Source organism: Gopherus evgoodei, chromosome 3 (assembly GCF_007399415.2).
Source record: "Gopherus evgoodei ecotype Sinaloan lineage chromosome 3, rGopEvg1_v1.p, whole genome shotgun sequence".
NCBI classification, from domain to species: domain Eukaryota; kingdom Metazoa; phylum Chordata; order Testudines; family Testudinidae; genus Gopherus; species Gopherus evgoodei.
Window position 1 is genome coordinate 104,509,392 of NC_044324.1, and position 23,508 is coordinate 104,532,899.

A 23,508-nucleotide genomic window follows, 5' to 3' on the forward strand; every position below is an offset into this window, starting at 1 on the left:
AATGAGGCACAGAGGTCATTGGCAACACAGTAAAACTTGAGCTCCTGGTGAATCTGTACTGCCTGATTTTGTCTTTGAAGCTATTTTACTTTGTTCAAACCTGAATCTCAAATATTATTTGGAAGCTTTGAAGATTGCTAAATGTAGACATTTGCTAGAACTGAGGCAAGTATGAAAGTAGCACTAACACATCTGAAATTCCTGGTGCTTTCATATGACCCACACAAGAGTTCATGATTTCCCCGTGGGGTGATTACAGACTTTCCATTTCATGGCTGTGTTGAATTAAGCACAAAAACTGTTTGTTAATAACATGGGGCCATATGCTCCCCTCACTAAACAACACAGAGGGGAGCAAAAGAACACAAATACCAGTTTAATGAAGCCAGGAAGTACACGCAGGGGGAAAAGATAGGTGGCATTCTAGCCTCTGCTATGTAGCCAAGAACAGCCCCTTTAGTTGGACAATGGGAAATCAGGGTGTATGGCTGATGGGGAAAAGAGCCAGAGAGGAGCCACTGTGTGTGGCATGATCTCCTGAGAAAGGGTCATAAAGTGCACAGAAAATTGCTGCAGTGACTAATGCTGATTGGGTTTGCATTCACCTGTTTGTGACTACAACTCCTACTCAGGAGGGGTAGGAGCACACAGCCAAGTAGGTGAGGCAACATCAACACTGGCGGTGCTGTCTGCATTTGTGCAGTACAGGGGCAGGATGGGAAGGGCATGGAATGATACCTTGAAGGGTGTATGCATCTGACCAGGAATCTCTGTGGTTTGGGAAAAGGAGATGCCTAGCCAATAGAGGAGTTGTAGGTCTTGACGCCTGCTCCTTCTGAAGCAGTGCTATCCTTGCCTCTGTAAGGGAATATGGCATAATTGTATCTCAAAGAGAAACACATCTTTATCCAAATAAGTTTTCCCAGTCATGGTGTGTTTACACGTAAGGGGCTGCTAATTACATGTGGCGATTTGGAAAACTAAAAAAAAATAAAAAAATAAAAACTCCACTTATTTGAAATACTTGGTTTGGTTTGGTTAGGTAAATTTTGGTGAATGCTTATTTTTAATGTAGTTTCTCTGTCATGCTAATTTGAACAAAAATAATGTTAAATAATTAAAATTTGCATAATTAAACCCTATGCAAATCTATATGTATTTAAATCCAGTGTTCTAAAATTTACTAGGTTCTTTCCAATGACTGGTTAATTTTTTCCTCTCACCATTAAAATAAAAGAATTGCAGAAGTGCCTCATTTCATTAGATAAAATGTCAAGAGCTTTCTGAAACAGTGAAGAGTTAGACTTTTCCTCATCATAGCTAAATCATTAGTGTTTATAGCTAAAACTTGTAATCTAAACCAATCCGCTTATTGCTTTGAAACCTTGTTCACATAATCTCATCTTTTTGCTATCTTTACAGTGGATTCAGTTTTACATACTCTAACCCCTCCAAATGTACTTTTAAAAAAATCACATTTATTTAATAAAAGATATTTCTACAGGATATCTAGTTAAAGATTTCTAGATTATTTCCAACAGATTCCTTGTGAAAGGTGGGTTAAAGCATAACACACTGCATTATGATATTTCCAGCAGAGACGTTGGTCTATTTTCCTTTCACACTATCTCTTGCCTGGAACATTTAAGATAGAGCTTAGATTCATTTGCTGTCTTCTGTGCCGCATAATAGAGAGGAAAATATGAACCACAACAAATAGTAGCTGATATGAGCACACATTGCATGCAGTATATTGATTTGGAATGCTTTCTGGTGTATTTAAACTGTTGGTTCACTTGCATTAGAATTCACTTGTTTTAAACTTAAATGATTTCATTGTACAAAAGGGGAAAAACGATGTACTGTATTATGAAATACCATGTGTTTGAAGGAAAAAAAGGTCACTGATAAATGGTGCCCAGATACCAACACAGTGACTTATACAAGAGAACCACACTTCCATATATCACGGAAGATTTATCAAAGTTTGTATTGGCTTTACTAATTTAGATACTCTTGGTTATTTCAGCCAGTGTTATATTCATGAACTGAGGCTGTAAACTGGAATTGCTCCTTGAGCCAGTCAGATGCCATATGTCATATACAGCATGTTAGCTAGATGCACATTTCTAAACAAAAGCCAATTTAGCCTCCAGCATGAGTTTCAGCATGAGAATCTGATGAGGTTCAACAAGGATAAGTGCAGAGTCCTGCACTTAGGATGGAAGAATCCCATGCTCTGCTACAGGCTGGGGACCGACAGGCTAAGCACCAGTTCTGCCAAAAAGGATCTGGGGGTTACAGTGGACGAGAAGCTGGATATGAGTCAACTGTATGTCTTTGTTGCCAAAAAGGTTAACGGCATATTGAGCTGCATTAGCAGGAGTGTTGCCAGCAGATCAATGGAAGTGATCATTCCCCTCTATTCGGCATTGGTGAGGCCACATCTGGAGTACTTCCTCCAGTTTGGGACCCCCACTACAGAAATGATGTGGACAAATTGGAAAGAGTACAGAGGAGGGCAACAAAAATTATTCGGGGGCTGGGGCACATAACTTCTGAGGAGAGGCTGAGGGAACTGGAATTGTTTAGTCTGCAGAAGAGAAGAATGAGGTGGGATTTGATAGTGGCTTTCAACTACCTGAAAGGGGGTTCCAAAGAGGATGGATCTAGACTGTTCTCAGTGGTACCAGATGACAGAACAAGGTATACTGGTCTCAAGTTGCAGCGGGGGAGGCCTAGGTTGGATATTAGGGAAAAACTATTTCACTAAGAGGCTGGTGAAGCACTGGAATAGGTTACCTAGGGAGACGGTTGAATCTCCATCCTTAGAGGTTTTTAAGGTCAAAGCCCTGGCTGGGATGATTTAGTTGTTGTTGGTCCAGCTTTGAGCAGAGGGTTGGACTAGATGACCTCCTGAGGTCTCTTCTAATCCTGATATTCTATGATTCTATGAAATGCAATTTGTGGGAAGAAAAAGCAAACTGGTGAGCAGGAACAACAAAACCACACACAGAACAGCAGGGAACCAAACACATGTGGCAGAACTTCTAGTTCTAATGAGGAAAGTAATGCAACAGAGTAGAGGAAGGGGGCGAGAACACAGAGACAGGAGCATATTAAGGTCAGAGCGAACAGGGCCATGGATAGTGAGCCTGTTCAAGCACAACCAGTGCCCATACTTTCCCTAGATGGCAATACATAGAGATGAGAGTAATGTTTCCAAATCCATATGAAAATTCCAAAGGCAGATAAAATACAGGATTTAAAAGCAGCTATGTCCCCTCATGCCATGGCTGAGGAAGCTCTTAAAGTACAAAACACTAGTTGAATTATGTACATACCAAGACCTTCATATTTACTTTTTTTTTTTAACTCAGTATTGTTATTTTTTGCTCCTCAGTCCTGGTTGCCCCACTGCCTTTGTAAAACTGGCAATTTCAAAATCCCCCATTGCACTTTGTGGAGTATGATCTGGAATAGCATTAACTTTTTTAAAAGATCCAGCCAAATCAGCAGAGTAATTATTTGGTCTTTCCTTTCCAGACCGGGTCAGCAGCCTGGTCAGTTGCACCCAGAAGTTAGTATCAGAGGGGATTGCAAAGCCCACCCTTGAAAAACATATAAGGGTTTGCAGTACCTAACCTTATTTCCCCCACATCTGAGACTTGCAACAGGTTAGATTAGAGGTGGCAGTCACAGGTGGGTATGGATGGAAATTAATACATAATAATACTTAGTAATTATGCAAGGTCCACTGAAGAAAGTGATCGGTCTTTTCTAATGGACACTGGATCTGGATGAGACAGAGATTTTCATCTCAAAATATCAAAATATTTCACAAAGAGGGGTAGCTACGCCCATTTTTTCTGATGAGGTACCTGAAGTGCAAAGAGGTTGAGACCAGGGCAAGATCACATAATATGTCAGTGGCAGAACTAGGGACAGTAAATAGATATGTATACTGACCACCTCAATCTAGGGAATTCATAAACCATATTCCTTTTCATCAACTGTTGGATTGTCCCATGCCCCTCTTCTGGTGCAGTCCTTATCCTAACATTGACATTTCAAGCTAGTCTATTTCCAGGAATAAACAATAGTTTGGATGAGTGGATTCTCAGTCTCTCTGAACCAGTGTGCTCAGGTCTACACTGTGCTCTCTTTCCATCCTGAGAAACTGTGATAAATGAAGCCGGGTGGGGGGGAAGGGTAGCTTCTTTTTATGGACACCCAGCCAGCCAGTTAGCTATAAAATTCCTCTTAGTAGCTATTCTCTACTTGCTTTACCTGTAAAGGGTTAACAAGCCCACAGGTAAAAGGAAAGGAGCGGGCACCTGACCAAAAGAGCCAATGGGAGGGCTGGAACTTTTTAAAATTGGGAAAAAACTTCCCTTTGTCTGTGTTGTGTGGGTCTCCGGGAAAGAGGGGAACAGGGAGCAGTTATGCTAGTGAGAAGCTGAAGGCCAGGTATGAAAATCATCAGATCATATCTAGAACTACTAATTTAGATATGTAAATAGATTAGGAATGTTTAGAAAGATGCAATTAAGTTTGTTTGTTATTGGCTTGTGGACTCCTCGGTGCTAACCCCAAATGCTTTGGTTTAGCTTGTAACCTTTACACTGGACCTCAAGAAGTTTATTCTTGATGTTTAAAGCTTGTAAGTGTTTGTTTTTTTAAATCTAGCAAAAGCCTAAGTTCCAGATGTATTTTCTTTCTTTTTGATTTTAATAAAATTTACTTTTTTAAGAACAGGATTGGATTTTTGTTGTCCTAAGAGATTTGTGGATATGTTGTTTAATTAGCTGGTGGCAACAGCTGATTTCTTTTGTTTTCTTTCTTAGCTCTTCCCCAGAGGAGGGCATAAAATGGCTTGAGGATAACCCACAGGGAGGAATTCCCAAGTGCTTCTTCCTGGGTCCAAAGGGGGTTTTTGCACTTGGATAGTGACAGCATCTACCCATCCAAGATCAGAGAGAAGCAGTAACCTTGTGAGTTTAGTACAAGCCTGGAGCGGCCAGTATTAATTTTTAGAATCATTGCGGGCCCCCACCTTCTGCATTCGAAGTGCCAGAGTGGAGAATCAGCCTTGACAGAAGTATTCCTCTACTTCTACACTTTTTCTTTGTTGTCAACCCATTTTTAATCCATAGAAGGGCTGTATTCCTGCTAACTGGCTAACAAATTTCCTAATCTGCTTCCTGTGTGCAATTTTATCAGAAGTCCTACATTAAATAAATGATGCACTAATTCTTGTTTATGCCAACAATTTAGTTAACACTTGATTTCAAAGAATTAATTATCATTTGAAAAGGCCTTTCTGGTCTTTCCTTATCATATAACACTCATTAATTGGTTAGTGCTTGTTCAAGTGCTTTGTGCTAGTTATTCTTACTGTCACCTAGGTCAGTGGTTTATTACTCAACTATTTTCCCCCAATTCTGGAATAAGGCTTCATGGACTACCATCCCCCTGAGCACCAATGCCTCCTTTCTCAAACATGGATGCCATACTGCTAGCAAAATATCAGCTATTTATATCAGACTTTTGTTAGTAGCTCTTCCTTCTTCATTTCCTTCAAAATTCTTGAATGAATACCATTCAGTCCTGGTGACCAGACCCTGAGCCTTAAAAAGGTATTAGTTGTGTGATTCTGTGCATACACTATGTCCCCAATTTGTGTTGGCCAAATTTGCATTCACAGTTACTGTAATTGCAAGCATAAGGGATCAAATGACACACACAAATGACCGGTGAGACACATAAATGATCATTTCCATGTGCAATCTCACTAACTGCTCATAATTTTGAAAATTAGGAACTGAATATTAATTTGATACTAGTTCGTGTTGTACAACAGTTATATTTAAAGATATCCCTTATCACACAACAAATGGAGCAGTCTTTTTCCATTATGTCTTTTTTTCATTATGGTTAATTGGTGGATAACAGCATTTAGTGCTTAACACAGTAGGAACTTCTTTTTGCTGATAAGCAGGGTTCAAATGTTTTGCCTCAAGTAGGCAGGACTGTAATCTATTTATATTCTATAATGTGTTTCACAATAACCACAGATTTATACTCTTGTCAAACAAGGGAACAGTGTATTTATAGAGAAATATTTATCCAACTTCATTTGGGGCAATGAGATAACTAGTCACCTTACTATTTTTGGCCAATTTTTAAATGATATTGTAGTTGTTTTAAGCCATGAGGCTTCAGTCCCATCTATTTTTCTCTTACACTGTGAAACTTCTAGATAGTATAAAAGTAAATCCCCTATGACAGATTATCAGGAAGTGCCATGGTGTGACTGAATGGCTGCACAGTATTTTATGAATGCTGTTACGATCTTGCTGCCTTGTCCATTCTCACATGCTATGTTAGGCAACAGAAGAGAATAACATGGAGTTTACTGGTTTCAGAGGCTTTAGGCAATAATTAGAAGGGGAGACAGAAATGGTATAGAACCAGAAATGCAAGCTACAGTAATATTTTCAAAATGATTGAATATAGTCCTATTTTAATAACAGAATTAGTATTACATCATTTTTACTAACATTATTATTAGGTAAGTAAATTACAAAATGCCATGACAGAACAATTAAAGATGATCTTTTTTAGAGGGGCTGACTGTTTATCTTTTACTTACTTAGCTGATGTCTAAGTCTGTAAATTTAATAAACATAGAGCAAGATATATTGTTCACAACTACAATGAATTATATAGTAAATTCCTAAATAGCAATTGTTGAAATAATAATCCACCGTTGTCATTTAATAATAATGATGCTCGTTTACATTTATGTAGCACCTTACCTCCTGAAACACCCCAATGCACTTTAGAAATTTAGTCCTAATCCTGCAATCTGATTCAGGCAGGAAGCTCTGGTGCTCTCCCATAGACCCATTAAAGTCAATGATTCTCCACACAGGTCTTGGGCCAGTCCATGCAGCTCTAATTACATTTAGTCAGTCTTAGGTCCCAATCCTGCAAACACTTAATCCCTGGAGTGATTTTGGTGTATAGGCTTGATCCTGCTCCATCAAAGTCAATGGGAAAGTAGAATCAAGACCAGTGAATGAATTGATGAAGAAAAGAATCAAACTTGCCTTCAATAGCTAGTGCTGCAGGCTTCTTCCTTGGATTTTGTTCTACAAGTAGATGAGGAGGCACTGTTTCCTTTTGTCCTGCGCATGAAGGGGTACAAGTTAAACAGTGTAGAAAATGAATCAAAACATTATTTTATATTATTTAGCATCTGAGTCTTTAAACACTGTGTTTTCACTCACAAGGAGTATTATTCATAATTTGGGGTATAAGCTGACATTTTAACAGAGTCACTAGCAGACTAATTTCTCTTCAGAACTGTTCCTATCTAAAAAAATTGCATTTTGCATAAAAACTGCACATACCCAACAGACATCATTGAAGGAAAAAGCATATCTTAACAAACACAATCTATTGAAAGAGATATTCTAAGTCTTCGAGGATGATGTCATTCTAGCTGAGCACAGTCCTATATTTTGCAATATTTACAGTTCAATTCTTCTTCATTAGACTAAAAAAACCCCAAAAGATGAATACTTTAATGAAAAGGTCACATATTCAGAACCCTGTGTCTATAGTAAAAGCATATTTTCTTATACAAAACAAATGATCCTCAGTTGTTCCCTCATGTCCATTTGTTATGAAAACTGTTTGAAACACTGTTCAAAAATATTGTGTATTTTATCCTCAAGGACTCACCTTAATTAACCAACATCAGGTTGGTCATGCAGTGTAAACATTATCTAGCTTTTGATCCTTACTGCTTACTGAAAAACCTTCACTAGCTGGTAGGCATAGGACTAAGAGTAAGTCTATTTTATTGTGTGCAGATAGTGTTCTTTCAAAGCTTTCCTCAAACCTTACTTATTTTCAACAAGCATTAACAACGAAACACAATTTTCCTCCCCTTGTTATTACATATATTGTATCTTTTGTTTGGCAGTGTTTGTTTGCGAAATGTTTTTTACCCCATTGTTGCTTTTTCCAGGTAAGTATTTCTATAACTGTTTTTATTGTACTAGTTTATAATAATAGTGAAAACCCCTTTGGTTTTGTGTTGTGCAAAATAAATAAATATGTTATAATACTTATATGGGCACATCCGCCTTCAACTAGCTCACCAGTAGCCATTCATTGATAAGATGCCCAGCCTTATGGAGCTGGAACCTTAGCACTTCCTTTTGGACAGGGTGTCTCAGGGCATTGCTAATGAGCTATAAAGTATGAATCCAGTCCAGATCAGTAGGGATTAAAAGTTGTTTCTTCTATTGAGTACTTGGTGGCCCCTTAGGAAAGATGAATTTCTTGGATTTCCATTCTAGCTCTCACATGACAAACTCACAGCCACTCGTTGCACTAATTGATAGACTCAGAAGAGAAGCCAAGAACTGCATGGGACATGGAGACTTTGGGCTTATTTGCACAGTGCATTAGTGCATGCCAGCTGAGGTGTAAATTCTAGTGTGCACCAGAGTGTTGCACACTACCTGTCCATGGTGACCCTGATGGTGTGCACTAAAAGTTCCCTGTGGTGTGTTGATGTAGTACCATTTCAAAGAGTACTATGTCAACGTTCACAAAGGAACTTTTAGTGTGCTAGCAGTCGGTGCATGATATGCTGGTGCACACTACAATTTACACTCCAGCTGGTGTGCATTGATGCACCAGGTAGACAAGCCCTGAACTACTGTTGGTTCAAGATGAAGTCTCCTCCACTGACAAAGTTGTGGCATACTGGGAGTGTAGTGTGTGTGAGAAACTTACCCTGCTGCTGACCTAAAGGTAAACAGTGGAATTTTTGCCCTAGACTTTTCAAGTCAATGCCTTGCATCAGCACTAAATCTACACTATTCTTTAAAAAGCTGACAGTTACAATGATATGCAAATTATTTGTAAACATGCAGGTTAGCTTGAGTGTTCCAAAACTGTGGTACATATACCATTAACGGTACATGAATTTAACGTTCCACCAATTCACTTCACATCAATTTTTTTAAAAGGTGGTATATGAACCAATAAGTTTTGGGAACCTCTAATAGCACATCAAATAGTATAAAATGTCACACACACAGCTACCCAAAATTTGGCAGTAATGCCTGAACCATTACAATAAATGCTGAAACCTCAGGTTTCATCAAGAATGCTGTAATTTCAGCAAAAAACAAAACAACAACAACAAGAGGATTATTAAAGCTCATACATAGAGTCACTTTAGTTTCATTGTCAGTGAATTAAAGAAGGGTAAATTTTAGGAATTCAGATGTTATCAATAGTTTTCCAAACCTCTTGAGTCTAATAATCAGGCTTGAAATCAGCAGGAAGAAAGCTAATAAGATGCCTAGTACATCCTGTTTCCAGCCAGGTCAGAAATACCATGAGAATAGCCTCTCTTAGTACAGGATTTCATTGCTTCAATTTCTAGTTCAAGGTGAAAGCTGAAAGTGTAGAGCAAACAATAAAAGGAAGGAGAAGGAGAATCCAAATTTTTTCTACTTTCAAAAAAGTTTTGGTGCCAGTTTTGGGCTAAAGTTCAAGTTAGTATTTTTTTTTAATTCTAACTAGTTTGCCCATCTCTAAGTCGAAAAAAAAGACAAATTATACAATTAGAACTAACTGCTTTTTGTGAGGGATGATAAAGGGCAGCCACTCAGAATGTTGAGAACGTTAGTAATTAAGAAGAATAGTCAGTCATCTGGACTGCACTGTGCGCTTTCTGCACTCTAATGGAAAGTACTGCTTGGGAGAGAATTTTAGCTCCTATCAGTCGATGTACAGGACGGGAGTGGCGGATTTAGAGTTACTGGGGCCCTGTGCACAGTTTCATTTTTGCCCTCCTCCCCCCACTCAGGACCCAGCCAAGAAAAAGAACATTTTTTCTTATCTCATTCTTTCCCCTCCCCTTGATAGAGGGTTGGGGTGCAGGAGAGGGTGCAGGGGTCAGGCTCTGGGAGGGAGTTTGGGTGCTGGGTGCACGTTCTGGGCTGGGGCAGGGCGTTGGGGTGCAGGGGTCAGGCACTAGGAGGGAGTTTGCGTGCAGGGTCTGGGCTTGGGTGTGCAGACTCTGGGAGGAAATTTGGGTGTGGGCTCTGAGCTGGCCAGGGGGTTGGGATGTGGGAGGAGTGAAGGGTGCAGGGTCTGGGAGGAAATTTGGGTGTGGGATCTGGGCTGGGGCAGGGGGTTGGGAGGGATAAGGGGTGCAGGCTCTGGGAGGAAGTTTGGGTGCAGGGTGTGGGCTCTGGGCTAGGGCGGGGGATTGGCGTCCAGTAGAGATCAGGGGGATGGCACACTCCTCTGGCAGTGGCTCCTTGGAGATGGGGTGGGGGTTCTCTGTGTGCCACTGCCAGCAAGCGCTGCCCCCACAGCACCCATTGGCTGCAGTTCTCTGCCAATGGGAGCTGCAGAGTTGGAGCTTAGGGCAGGGGCAATGCGCAGAGACACCCACCCAGGGGCCGCAGGGATATGCCGGCCACTTCCGGGAGCAGAGCGGAGGGAGGGAGGCAGCACGGGCAGGGAGCCTCCTTAGCCATGCTGTGCTGCTGCTGGCATGTCTCTGTACACCCCTGGCAGGGGAGGGGCAGCGGGACTCTGTGTGCTGCCTGGGGTGGGAGCAGTGCATGGAGCCACCTCCCTCCCACCAGGGGCACACAGAGACATGCCAGCAGCCAGCCGCTTTTGGGAGTGGCGTGGGGCTACTGGCCATGGAATGCAGACAGCCTGCCGGCCTGAGCCTTGCTGTGCCGCTGGCCAAGATTCAGGGGCAGGTTATCAGATGAGATTCGTCCTGCATTTTCAGGGGCCTCCTTTCACTGGGGACCCCAGGCAATCACATTGGTTGTTTCATGGTAAATCCTCCTCTGCAGGACAGTCCTATTACTTCACTGTTCCTTGTTTTACCAAAAGTTCTAATGACTCCACCAATGTTAGTTAGTACAATCCCAGTGTTATACCATTTACCAATAATGACTTGTCAAGTTCTTTTTTATAGTTTTACACAAGTTTTAAGCAAATCTGTTATTAAAATTGACCACCTGATCTACGTATGAGGGTGTTTAAAACACCAAAGCTTCAACTCCACAGATCAAAAAGTCTCCCTTAGGCCAGAATGTTTGTTCTGAGCAGGTTTCCATATATCCTGATAAAAAGCTCCTTTAATGTTTCCATGTGATATTAAATGTCTGCTTATTCACTTTGATGGGAAGGCAAAGGACAGTAGCCAAATAAATATTTCATCCATTCTTTTGATGAAATATGTTAAAGAGAAATCTGAGTCAAATTCCTTCTTTTCTCTCTCTCTGTGGCAAGTCATAAAACAGAAATTATTTTGCTACTGCACAGAGAATTCAAAAACAGCAACGCAGAATTGGTCATATCTGATTAGACCATCCAGCCTCCTGATTTCAACAGTGGCTAGAACTGGACAACAATTCATGCTGTAAATGAGGGGAAGGCAGGGTGTTTTTTTTTGTTTTTTTGTTTGTTTTTTTTTTAACTGACCACCGGAGGTGATCAGATTACCTTATGAAGTAGCAGAATGTATCAAATCCTTAACGAGCATTGCTATTGGTTATACAGTTATCTAACCCTTTTTTCAAATGCAGCCATGGCCCTGAATTTGAACTTGGATGGCAGTGAATTTTAAAGGCTGATTAGTAGTGTAAGAACATTTTATTTTGTTTTAAATATGTTAACTACTGTACTTGTTTCAAAGGAGCCCTTTTTATTCTACTAGGTGAGAGGGCAAAATGGAAGGGCTGGCTAATTTATTTTTTGTATTCAGGGCCTGCTTTTCCTAAGAGTCAGACATGCAAGTACATGCACAAAAATGTGTGTACATTTGCATGCCCAATTTGCAAATGTGCTTATCATGATCGTATCCACAACTAGCTAGTTAGATGGGGAGCTAGCCATTTGTGCGCAAATATCTGACTTGTACATAAAATTACAGCTATTGAACTTACATTTCTGCATTTAACTTTTTTTAAAAAATCATTTTCTCAAGGACCAGTTAAAGTTGGTGGAAATCAGAGTAGGGTGAAAGGTTGTAACTTGCTGCATGCAGCAAAGTTCCTGTAAACTCACATAAAACTCACCTGTCGAAAACATTGTTATTTAGCAATAACATCAGGACATTAGAATAGCCTTCTCCACTGACTGAAAGGAAGAAATACTGCTGCAAATGCAATTAGAGATGTCAAGATGCTAACATGGGTGGATCAGTCAGATTAAGCCAAGTCCTGTAGTCTGCAGCTCAAGCACCCACTTTATCAAAGTTTATAAAGACTTTTAAGGTAAAAAAGGGATAAAAAGATATCTGGTGATTGGATTTGACTATTTCTAATTTTAACTAATGAATACAAGACATACTGTAGTTATACTAATTTCCTTAATCTAGGGAACAGCTTTCAAGATGTGTGAAAACATTGCATGCCCACAGCAATGATGCTGAACTTTACCTTTTATAATAGTAGCAAAATTTGTTTTTTGCCTGTTCTTGTGTGAAGCCAGTCCCTTTCCATCACAGGGGCCTTAGCTGGCACAGAGTGCAGCCTTCAGAAGTACTACCTAATTCAAAATATAATTAACCAAAGAAACCATTCTCCTAAGAACAGGCAACAGCAGACAGCATTGGTGGAGAATCCATCACTCTCAAAAGCTGACACTGGCACCAATAATGCCACAAGTAAAGCAGAACTGAAAAAACACCTCTCCTACGCCTGCCCCGCCATCTCTCTCTCTCTCTCTCACACTCATGAGACAAATGCTTGGCTGAACAGATGCAACCTTGCAGTGTGCCCTACAGGTCACCACATCAGGGCTGTGGCACAAAATCACTTTAAAAGCCTGGTTAAAAGTTTTTAAATATATCTGTGTTTTGCTCACTGGGGACATTTTACATTTACCACTGTGGAAACAGGTGATTCAGTTTAACTAACATAAGTATTCACCTTGTACCATCATGCATCGTTAGAGCAAAACTCACACCACATGTTTGTCGATGGCTGGAATTAGACATGCTATAGCATGCGTTCTGTGAGAGCAATGAAATCTTGATGGAATCCTGCTGTTCTCACTGGATTTCTAGTTTTGACAGGCAAGTTTCTTAAATGTAAAGTCAGCCTCTCTTCATAAGACTAGTATTTTCTCCTCGGACATTAGGCGTGTCACTGTTCTGAGGAATGGTTTCTGTGTTCAGCACATGTGTGCATTGGGAAAAGTGACTGGGGCAATTTGGATCAGCCTTAGGAAAGTACAAGCAAGTAGAAGTCTCTAAAAGTGTGTAATTTCTTAGAAAAACATATATATCTATAGATTTGGGGGGAGGAGGGGACAGGAGGGAGGAGAGTCAATGAAACAAAAAAAGAGGTCCGCTGAACAGCCATACTTCTGTTAACAGGAAAGGCTTTAACTGGCACTAAAATTACATTAAAAAGAAGATGCAACAGTTTACATCGCATTTTTAATGAGTGACCATAATACACCACAAGCTTGATTTTGCACAGTGTTGCATGGAATGACAGCACTGGAGTGGTGGGTTAGAGAATGAAGTCCTGTATTTATGGATGGCTCCTCAGAGATGCTGAGCACATATGACCCCCCCTCTTGCAGCCATTAAGAGTCCAATTTTTCAATACCACTTAGGATCAGGCTGTTAATTAAAAAGGTAATTGCCCAACATCCAGTGAGCCTCTAATGTAGTATGAGGTCAATGTTTCTGGAGGATAAACACTGTCATAGGCTCAGCAATTATCAGCAGTAATATAATTAATACTTTAAATTTCATAATGTTTCATTGGCTGTCTACCAAACAGAACTACTATGATGTGTCAAAAGAGTGATTATACATTCAATATCAAATCTAAATGTTCAATATATTCCACTTTAGTTTAAAATTTTTTAAAACACCACACTCAGCTTTGGGACTCTGGATAGAGTCCAGCAGATATCTTTTACTTAAAGCATGCTACCAAGATTTTTTTAAAAAATGCTAATATAAATAATATAACAGCCTTGGGAGGTCATCCATCTATTAAGCTAAAAACAAAGGACAGTGGGTTAACAGTGATGGTATGGAAAAGACGTGTGCAGTTTTGGATATGTGATATGCTGAATGCTTTGTAGGGGAGGAGGGAGAGGAAAAGCTCAGTGATCTTCTCCTTTATAGTGACTTCACAATATGCTGGGAGTAGAAAGGAGTAGCAACACAGTCAGCTTCTAGTTTTGATACTGTACAATTTTTGTTTTCAAATATATTTTTAACGCAAGCATATTGAATTCCTTGGAAACCCCTCGCCCACCACCACCACCACCGTGCTGCAATCAGTCAACTGGAATCTAAATGGCCATAAGTTTCCACCCTCCCACAGATCTCACTTGGCCTTTATGTGCACATCAGATGGTCCAGGTCAATGCACTACCCTTTCAGTTAGCCACAAATACTGATTAAAGTTACAACTGGGAATAGTTTGGTGGTTTCATCCTACTCTCCAATGGACATTTATCTCACACAGTTTGGCAGACTCTGCAAAGACAAGGTTCAGGGTATTTAAGCAAGACAGACTTAAGATGTATTGGCAGAGCTTCAGATGAACCTTTCACCAGGCCTGCCTTTAGCTAGTGCCATCTGTCATGACCATAAAAATATCTAATCAGTACAGCTTTGTGCAGCTAAATCTCCTTAGGTCAGCATATTCTTAGAGCTACTTTTTTCCTGGGGTTTTTACCACAGAGCTTCCAAAGTGCTTCCTTGGCTCAAATCAAATTTTGTGAAAGCTGTAGGAGGTTTTGCTGTTCAAAAGAGTGTAGAATTCTGAGGAGGGCTTTTGTCAAGATATCTGAGTATCAAGTTCTACATCCTTCCTTGACTTTAAAAAAAATAAGGCCAAACTGCTGAGAGACGTACACATTTTAGCATCCTGTAGTCCCAGTTCTGTCCCCATTACTCAAGCTGAATATGACTGTTCCATAAATAACTCTTTTGTACTGATTTCAACCTAGCTACTTAACGAGTAAGGCATTACTCAGCATGAGTCAGGGTGACAGAACTGTCCTATATGAGGATTTTGACACATATCTGGGAAAAGGTTCTCGGAAATTGACTAAGAAGGTCAAGGTATCACTTTTAAAGGAAAAGTACACACGTTTCTGTGACAGGTGTTGCATTGGGTTAGCATCTCACTTGTTGAGATATTATATTCCAATCTTCATTCATAGCACACAAGTTACAATTGATTTGGTTGTCTTATCCCAGTTACCATATCACAAAACCATTGCACAATTTAGCAGGAGAGAGTCTTACAAATTATGTTTAGCAATGCATTTGCAGTTAGATCTTAGAGAAATGAAAAGCATGGAAAATGAAAACTCTGTGCTTGTACAATTACAGAGGGGAGTGTAGTGGGGTGGTTACCCCACTCCTGCTCTGAAGAGCTGAAAACAGCCCCGAAAGAGGGCTGTGGCAGGGGAAAATCTGGGCTGATTGGGGAAGCGGAGCAGCTGGGAAATGCCACAATCAGGCCACAGAGGCCCAAGAGTCTCCCTCTAGCTGAGGAGAGAGATGGACCTAGCTGCCTGAGTGCTAAAGGGTATTGGAGTGAAGCGGAGCTAAGGAGCTCCAGGCTGGCAACTCCCCAGGCTGCAGGGTCTGGTCCAAGGCCCCTGGAGGTATTGGGTTGTAGGGAAAGGCAGCAGGTCAAAACCTCCCTTGTCTATGATGATTGGCTTATAGAGACTGCAGTCGGCCCAAGTGAAAAGGGGGTAGATGGTGACTGGCAGTGGCCCATAGGCTGAGGCAAGGTGGGGATAGAGGGTTGTGGGTTTCTCAGAAAGGGGAGACCCATAAAGACTGGTGAGGTTATTGCCAGGGGGAAGCCCCAGGGTAAAGGGGAACTGGGTCCTGGGAGGGACACAGGGGCCAGCAGCAGCGGGACAACGACCTGCAGAGGGCGCTCCATAGGCTGGAAAAGCTAATTATCGAGAAAACCAGCAGGAGGCGCTGCAGGGGTGAGTCCTGCACACCTACAGGGAGGAACACACAATAACTCCCACAGTGATTGGTAAATGAAAAGTTACCTTTGCCCAGTGCAGGACATTTGAGGATTTGGCATCATAGAATGAGCCATCATATGAAACACAAGAAATTCAGCATTTTGCTCACATACATACTTTTCATGATATGATATCTAGCACTCACTATTAGCAGTCAAATAAGTAAAGCAGAAATAACAGACAGACTTGAAATACTTGCTAGTAAAAAATAGGCACAATGAAGGAGTTCCTTGCCTTGCTACGATGAAGTACAATATACATCAACTGATGTCATGCAAAATCACCTCCCTAACAATTAATGAGTTGTTTGCATTTGAGTTTGCCTTCCACATATTATTAGTTAACAACATAATTCATTAGTCCAGTCACAACTCAGAAACAGCTTAATGCTAAACAGATGCACCAAATCCAGTATTAACCCAGGAACTCTTAAGCCTTACCTCACCCTGAAGAAAGAATTTGTCTATAAATTCCTGATGGACAATGACAGCCTGGCACTATCAAAGCCAAGTGATGCACATCAAATCCTGACTGGTACCGCCAAACAATGGCGGAATATTTAGTGCTAATAAGCAACATTTGCTCAAATCAGAAGTTGTTAATTTGAATCCATATCATTCTGATTATGTCAAGAATTTCTATTTTTAAAACTGTTCACATGGTTTGTACATCTCTGACCAAGTTTAGTTGCCAGAAGCAAGAGAAGAATCAAAAGACAATGGCAATTATGTCACCTAGTCTGTCCATATTTTAAAACTACCTGAGAGACTAAATCTATAATCTGAATAATTTTCTGAAATTAGTATTCAAAAATGTCAATTTTGAGTTAAATAGCAATGATCTGATTCAGTAAGCATTCTTTCTCTTCTGAAAGAGCTGAGGTTGTAATATTATTGGAAATCATCAGGTGGCAGTGTTACAGATAATCCTACAAGTTCTGTTTAAGTACAGTGTGGGAGTTAGATTATGGAAAAAATGCTGCAGTGCTAGTTGGGACGCAGTTCTTTTTTGAAGCGATTGCAGAAGTAGAATGTGTTCTCCCTGAATCTTTCAGGCTGGAATAATTTCATACATGCATTGCTGCTGCCTACAGGATATATGCCCACCCATAAAAAAGTAAAAGTTGTACTCTGAATGGTAGGGAGGGTAAGGAGAAATATAAAGGCACAGAAATAGCTATTTGAGGATATAAATGGTACTTGATCGCAACAGAGTTTATAGTAATTTCTCCATGTGCTCCTAAATTTCCATGGAAGAGCTCCCCTTTTTACAAGAGCCCATCTCTAGGGAGTATGGTTCAGTGGTTAGGGCACAGCATGGGATTCAGGAGATTGGAATTCAGTTCCTTGCTCAGCCAGACACTGACAATGTGACCTTAAGAAACTCAGTTAGCCTCTCTGCTTCGGTTTCCCATTGGTTAAACGGGGATAGCAGCACTTTCCTAACTCACAGCCTTGTTGCAAGGATAATGCATTAAAGATTGTGGGGAGCTCAAATAATATGAAGATGGGGCCCATGTAAGTTCCCAAGATGGAAGAAACCATTCTGAATCTTGATTTGCTTTGAACCTCTTTAATTTGGGCATGATTACCCAATAAAGTGGGAAAATCCTTTAGATGTATTAAAGGACCTTATCTCACCACACACGTGGGGCATTCTCTCCCCATTTTAACATTTTCCTTTGGCTGAACATGATTTTAAACATACATCTTGGGTGTGACCATTACCACAATTCATCTAAATAAATGAATACCTGTGCTGGAAATATGGCCTCATTCTTTGGCCCTACCCAAAAACATTATGTGGTGTCAAAATATTACAGGAGTAAACTCTGAGGGACATGGATCATTTTTCCACAGTATAACTGCTGCCTAGCACCACTGTGCATCTACAAATCCCTAGCAACTACATGACTGAATAGCATTTGGAAGGCCAGGGTTCTGCTGTCAAACATAAGTCAAACAGACAAGCACTGTTTAGGTCTAATGCGATGTGTGGGTGTAAGGAACTTTTGAACTGTGCATGATGCTAACTGTGTGTAGTAATATTGAGTGTTTTACAGGAAGAGGAAGGACACTGAAGTACTGAGAAGGAGGATAGCATTTGGTGAAGAAGATGAAATTAAACTTGACATTTTTTGGATAGGTATCAAGCTGTAGTGATTTTCATTTCAAGAGGCTGATGTAAGTATGTGTGCTAGAGAATAGCTGGGCATCTCTTAAAATGTGAATGGAAGAGGGAGTGGGTGACAGATAGCAAACAATAATAAAGCCTGCAGGACAGATGTAGGAGGAAAGGACCTTTACAACAAAGACAAAGGCAACAGAAGACAAGGCAGTGAAAGAATGTGTTACTTGGGCAGAGTAATTTTTCTAACTCATTTTCTTTGGCTGGCAGGTCATCACAGGATAAGAGGGGAGGAATTTCTGTACAAAGAGAAAATGTTTTAAGAAGCCCAAAAGATGATGTTTGGTTTGGCAAAACCATATGTCAGATTTTTTTTTCAGGATTTCCCCCCTACAGTGAACCCCTTGGATTAACCCCATGTACTATATCTCTCCCTTTTTAATTGACAGCTCTATGGCCCTGTGAACAGAGACCATATTCTGTGCTGTTCCTTCTGGGCCTGTTCCTACACCACCAAGGAAAATGTAAGCCTTGCCATTGACTTAAACAGGTAAAGAATCAGGCTCTTAATGCAGTAATGAAAATATAGGATGTGCCTGTGTAATCTGAGGCTATGAACAAGGCCAAAGGGAAATTATAAGCAGGTAGCTGTGCAGTCTACATTTTTCATGCTGTCCCACAATATTCGGGCTTTGGAAGACATGCTATAAAGGTAAATTTGCTTAGATCCTAGTAATCTTCCTCCCTATTCAACTTAAGGGAGACCTTGTGTCATCACGAAGCTGAACTTCCTTAAGTCAATTTCAGCATGAAGTTGCAAAGTTAATGGATTGGATTTGTCATGACTCATCTACATTTTTGAGGTAAGATTTGCCTGCATTTTCCTCTCAGTTTCTGGATACATTTCTTCACTCTGCATTATTCAGCTAGAGAATGATCTAAATTCTGTAATTTTCCATACACTTTTTTCCCCACAAATTCCTAATGACTAATATTCTTCAGAGAATACTGTATGGATATACATGTATGTAACCCACTGGTGAGTGTATCTTATGTGCCCCTCTGTATTGATCCACAGAGGTTATGAGTTGTCACAGTCACCACCTATGGAGCTTTAGCAGCTCATAGAAGTCCGCAGTTCAATTCCTAGTGCACTGGCCAAGATGGCAGCTGTCACAAACACACACAAAACGTAGTTGTGAAATGGTGTAAGTTGTTACATGCTAAAATACTTACCACAAAACAAGGACATAAAAAGTTAAGCTTCCTGAGTGTACACATGTCATCTGCCCACAAGCACATACCTTATAATTATCAAAATTGATTTAACAATTTTCAAGCAGATGCTCCAATGGGTGGGGTTTTTATGGATGAGTTCTCCAAAACACTTCCTTCTTACCAGCATCATCTCAACTTCAGTTAGCTGCTCTTAATTTAACTATTGACCTCAGAAAGCCATTCAGAAAGCATGAATATGATCTAAAGTTCACAGAGCCAGAGCCAGAGCCAGAACCAGGAAGATCACTTTTCTCAACAATCCTAGGTGCCACTATGGGCCTTTGAGACCAATGGCAGTTGGTGTAAATTAGAGCAACCCTTAGGCTGCTCTCATTCACACAAAGTGACCAGCCTGGTATACAGCCATTTCAGAATTGCTTAAATGAGCACATCTACTATCTAGACCACTCACTATAAAGCCAATACATTAGAGAGAATCCAAAATAGCTGAAAAATTAAAAGGGTTAGAAATTGCAAGAAAAATTAAAAGGTGTAGATACAAAGGTGGACTACTCTAAGATGTACATTGGTGTTTCAATTAAAGACAATATGTTCCTTCATAGAAAAGTTGAATTATTAAGACTTTTTTCTAAGATAAATAATGTGCAGATGCTGGGTTTTCCTGAGGATTTCTGTGGGGGACGTTTGGTATAAATATATTACATTCAAAGAACTGTGTTAAAAGAATATGATTATGGTTGCAAAGTCAATAATTCAAAAATTAGTAAATGTCAGAATTAAGGTGTCATAGTGTAATTCCCAATTCTGAACCTTAGCGTCCAAAATATGGGTACTAGCATGAATTCCAGTAATCTTAATTACCAGCTTAGATCCTGTAGTGCTGCCACCAATCAGGACTTAGAGTAGAGTGCCTGATAAACTCTGGTCTCCCCCAAAACCTTCCCTGGGGACCCCCCAAGACCCAAATTCCTTGAGTCTCACAACAAAGGGGAATAAACCATTTCCCTTCCCCCTCCTCCCCTCCAGGTGTTCCCTCCCTGGGCTCCTGGAGAGATATACAGATTCAAGCTCCGCGAATCTAAACAAAGGGATTCCCCCTTCTCCTTTCTTCCTCCCAGATCTTTCCCGCCCTGGGTACACTAGGAGATCACCGTGATTCAAACCCCTTGAATCACAACACAGAGAAATCAGGTGGGTTCCCCCCTTTCTCTCCCCCTCCCTTCTCCTTCCCTGTTAAGTACAGACTCAATTCCCTTGAGCCTCAACAAGGGAAAAATCAGACAGGTCTTAAAAGCAAAACTTTTAATAAAAGAAAAAAAGAATAAAGAAAATGACTGTAAATTCAAGGTGGAATATTACAGGGTCTGTCAGCTTAGAGAAACTGGAGAAAAAAGCCTCCTCCAGCAAAAATACAATTTAAAATACTTTTAGCCAAATACACATTAGACCCCTACCAGCCAGATACACATTTGCAAATCAAGCAAAAACAATAAAAAAGACTAAACTGCCTTTCTACCTTTTGTACTTACTAAATTGGAATAGAGAATTAGAGAGCCTGTAGGTACGTGTGGTCACTCTCAGAGCCCAGAGAGAACAAAGCAAACCCCAAAAAACACAAACAAAGGCTTCCCTCCACCGAGATTTGAAAGTATTTTGTCTCCTGATTGGTCCCCTTGTCATGTGTTTGGTTCCCTGTTTGTTAACCCTTTACAGGTAAAAGAGACATTAACCCTTAACTATCTCTTTATGACATAAGGTTTCCTGTGCAACTTTACTTCAGCCCCCATGGGGGGTATACATTTTGATACAGTCTTTCATGTTCACAAATTATTTTTTCCACAAAACCCCTGCTTCTTTCAGTGCACAGGACATACAGTGTTCACTTCCTGAGTAGCTAGTCAATATTTTGTTTTATCCTCATATTTCAATGTGTGGCCCCAAGCCTTACTGAACACTATTCAAACCCTGCTATGAAGACAGAATTATTAATTTCCTCATAGATTTTTCCATGGCGCTCATCACTTTTGTATTTTCACAAACATAAATGTATTTATTTTCACAATGAGATGAGAGGATGGGATTGTCTTCAATTTATAGATAAGAAGCCAACACATAGAAAGAGAATAAGGTCAAAAGTATCCACTAATTTCGGGGCGGGGCAGGCAATTTGGGACACTCCAGACCATTTTTTCAGAGTACAGTAACTCCAATTTCCCCATAAGAATTAATGTAAATTGGGGCCGTGAGTTAGGTTCCAGGGAAATTTTTTTCACCAGACAAAAAACTATATATTATATAGATATACGCACAGCATACATTTTAAACCAACAGTTTAATACTATTCACAGCTATGATGATTGTGAAGCTTGGTTGAGGTGGTGAAGTTAGAGGGTGGAAGAGGGTGGAATATTTCCCAGGGAATGCCTTGCTGCTAAATGATGAACTAGCACTGGCTGAGCCCTCAAGGGTTAACACATTGTTGTTAATGTAGCCTCTCACACAAGGCAGCATGAACACAAGGGAGAGGAGACAGCAGAACAGACAGATACAGACACACACTTTGTGTGTGGAAGAGAGAGATGCACAGTATCCCTTTAAGTCAGCTGACCCACTCTTAAATGCATTGCCTTTTTAAGTGGATCAGGAAGTTGAGAGAGCAGCTGCTGCTCCAAGCTCTCTCTGTCTCTCTTCCTCCCTGTCCCCTCCCTGCTCTATATGGAGAAGGAGTAAGTGGGATGCAGGAGCAAGGGGGAGGGGGACACCCTGACATTATCTCCCTTCCTTCCCCCTCTGCACAGCAAGCAGGAGTCTCTGGGAGCAGCTCCAAGGCAGAGGACAGGAGCAGCACATGGCAGTGCGGGGAGGGACAGCTGAACTGCTGGCAACTGATAGCCTGCAATTGCTAGCCTGCTGAATGGCTGCAGCACAGGGAACATACGGGAGTGGGAAGCTGATAGGGGGAGCTGCCGGTCCACCCTGGTTACAAGTCCCCACCAGCTAGCTGCAACGGGCTCCTCTTCCTGCAAGCACTGGACAAAGCAGGTGGCTGCCAAATGATGTTATAAGGGAGCACTGCACAACTTTAAATGAGCATGTTCCCTAACTGATCAGCCATGTAATAATGAAACAATGTTAACTGGGACAACTTTAAGTGAGGAGTTACTGTACTTCGCATTATATAGCACTGTATATACCGAAGCAGAGCTCCCATTGACTTCAGTTGCAATTGTGAGTGCTTAGCACTCCTGCAAATCAGATCCCAGGGAGGTCTCAAGTCAGCCTCCCAAAAAATGAGGAGCAGACAATTAGTGATCATCTGTGAAAAGAATGGCTTAAGTGACTTGCTTAGCATTACATAGAAACTCTGTGGCAGAGGCAGAGATAGAATTGAGTTATCCAGGGTAGTATTCATCATCCATTCTCTTCCTGCAATTCTCTGCCTCATTCATCACACACCTTCCAACCCTTTATTAATGGGCAGGCCTAGATCCACTTGTCCTGGTACTACTAATAGTACACACCTTCCAATTTCCAACAAATGAAGCAGGAATCAACAGGCAACAGCCTCCTTTACTCAGGGCGGGTGCAAGGATATTTTGCACCCTAGGCGAAACTTCCACCTTGCTCCCCCCGAGCCCTGTGACAGCTCTCTGCCCCCGTGGCCTGAGGTGCCCCCCCCACAGCAGCTCCCCCCATCCGCCCTGAGGCGCGCCCCCTGCGGTAGCTCCCATTGGCCCAGGGAGCCGTGTGGCAACTCCCCGCCCCAGCTCACCTCTCTCCAGCTCCTCCCCAAGCACACCGTCGCCACTCCACTTCTCCCGCCTCCCAGGCTTGCGGTGCCAATCAGCTGTTTGGCGCCACAAGACTGGGAGGGAGAGAAGCAGAGAGGGGCGGCGTGCTCGGGGAGGAGGTGGAGCAGAGGTGAGCTGGAACGGGGAGTGGTTGCCCTGCGTTCCACGTTCCCCCTTACTAGCTGCAGGAGGCCCTCCCCGCACCCCCCTGCCCCAGGTCCCTCCGCTTAAATGCCAATGACAACCGGTGCAG

At 41.3% G+C, this 23,508-nt stretch overlaps 1 protein-coding gene across 1 annotated transcript in view; it reads right to left on the bottom strand.

Annotated features, from left to right (window-relative positions):
• TRDN (triadin) overlaps positions 1–23,508 on the bottom strand; it is a 307,073-nt gene that overhangs the window by 151,536 nt on the left and 132,029 nt on the right. Inside the window, exon 13 of the mRNA XM_030556221.1 lies at positions 7,116–7,193. Within this exon, the coding sequence (XP_030412081.1) occupies positions 7,116–7,193 (78 nt within the window). The remainder of the gene's footprint in view (positions 1–7,115; positions 7,194–23,508) is intronic.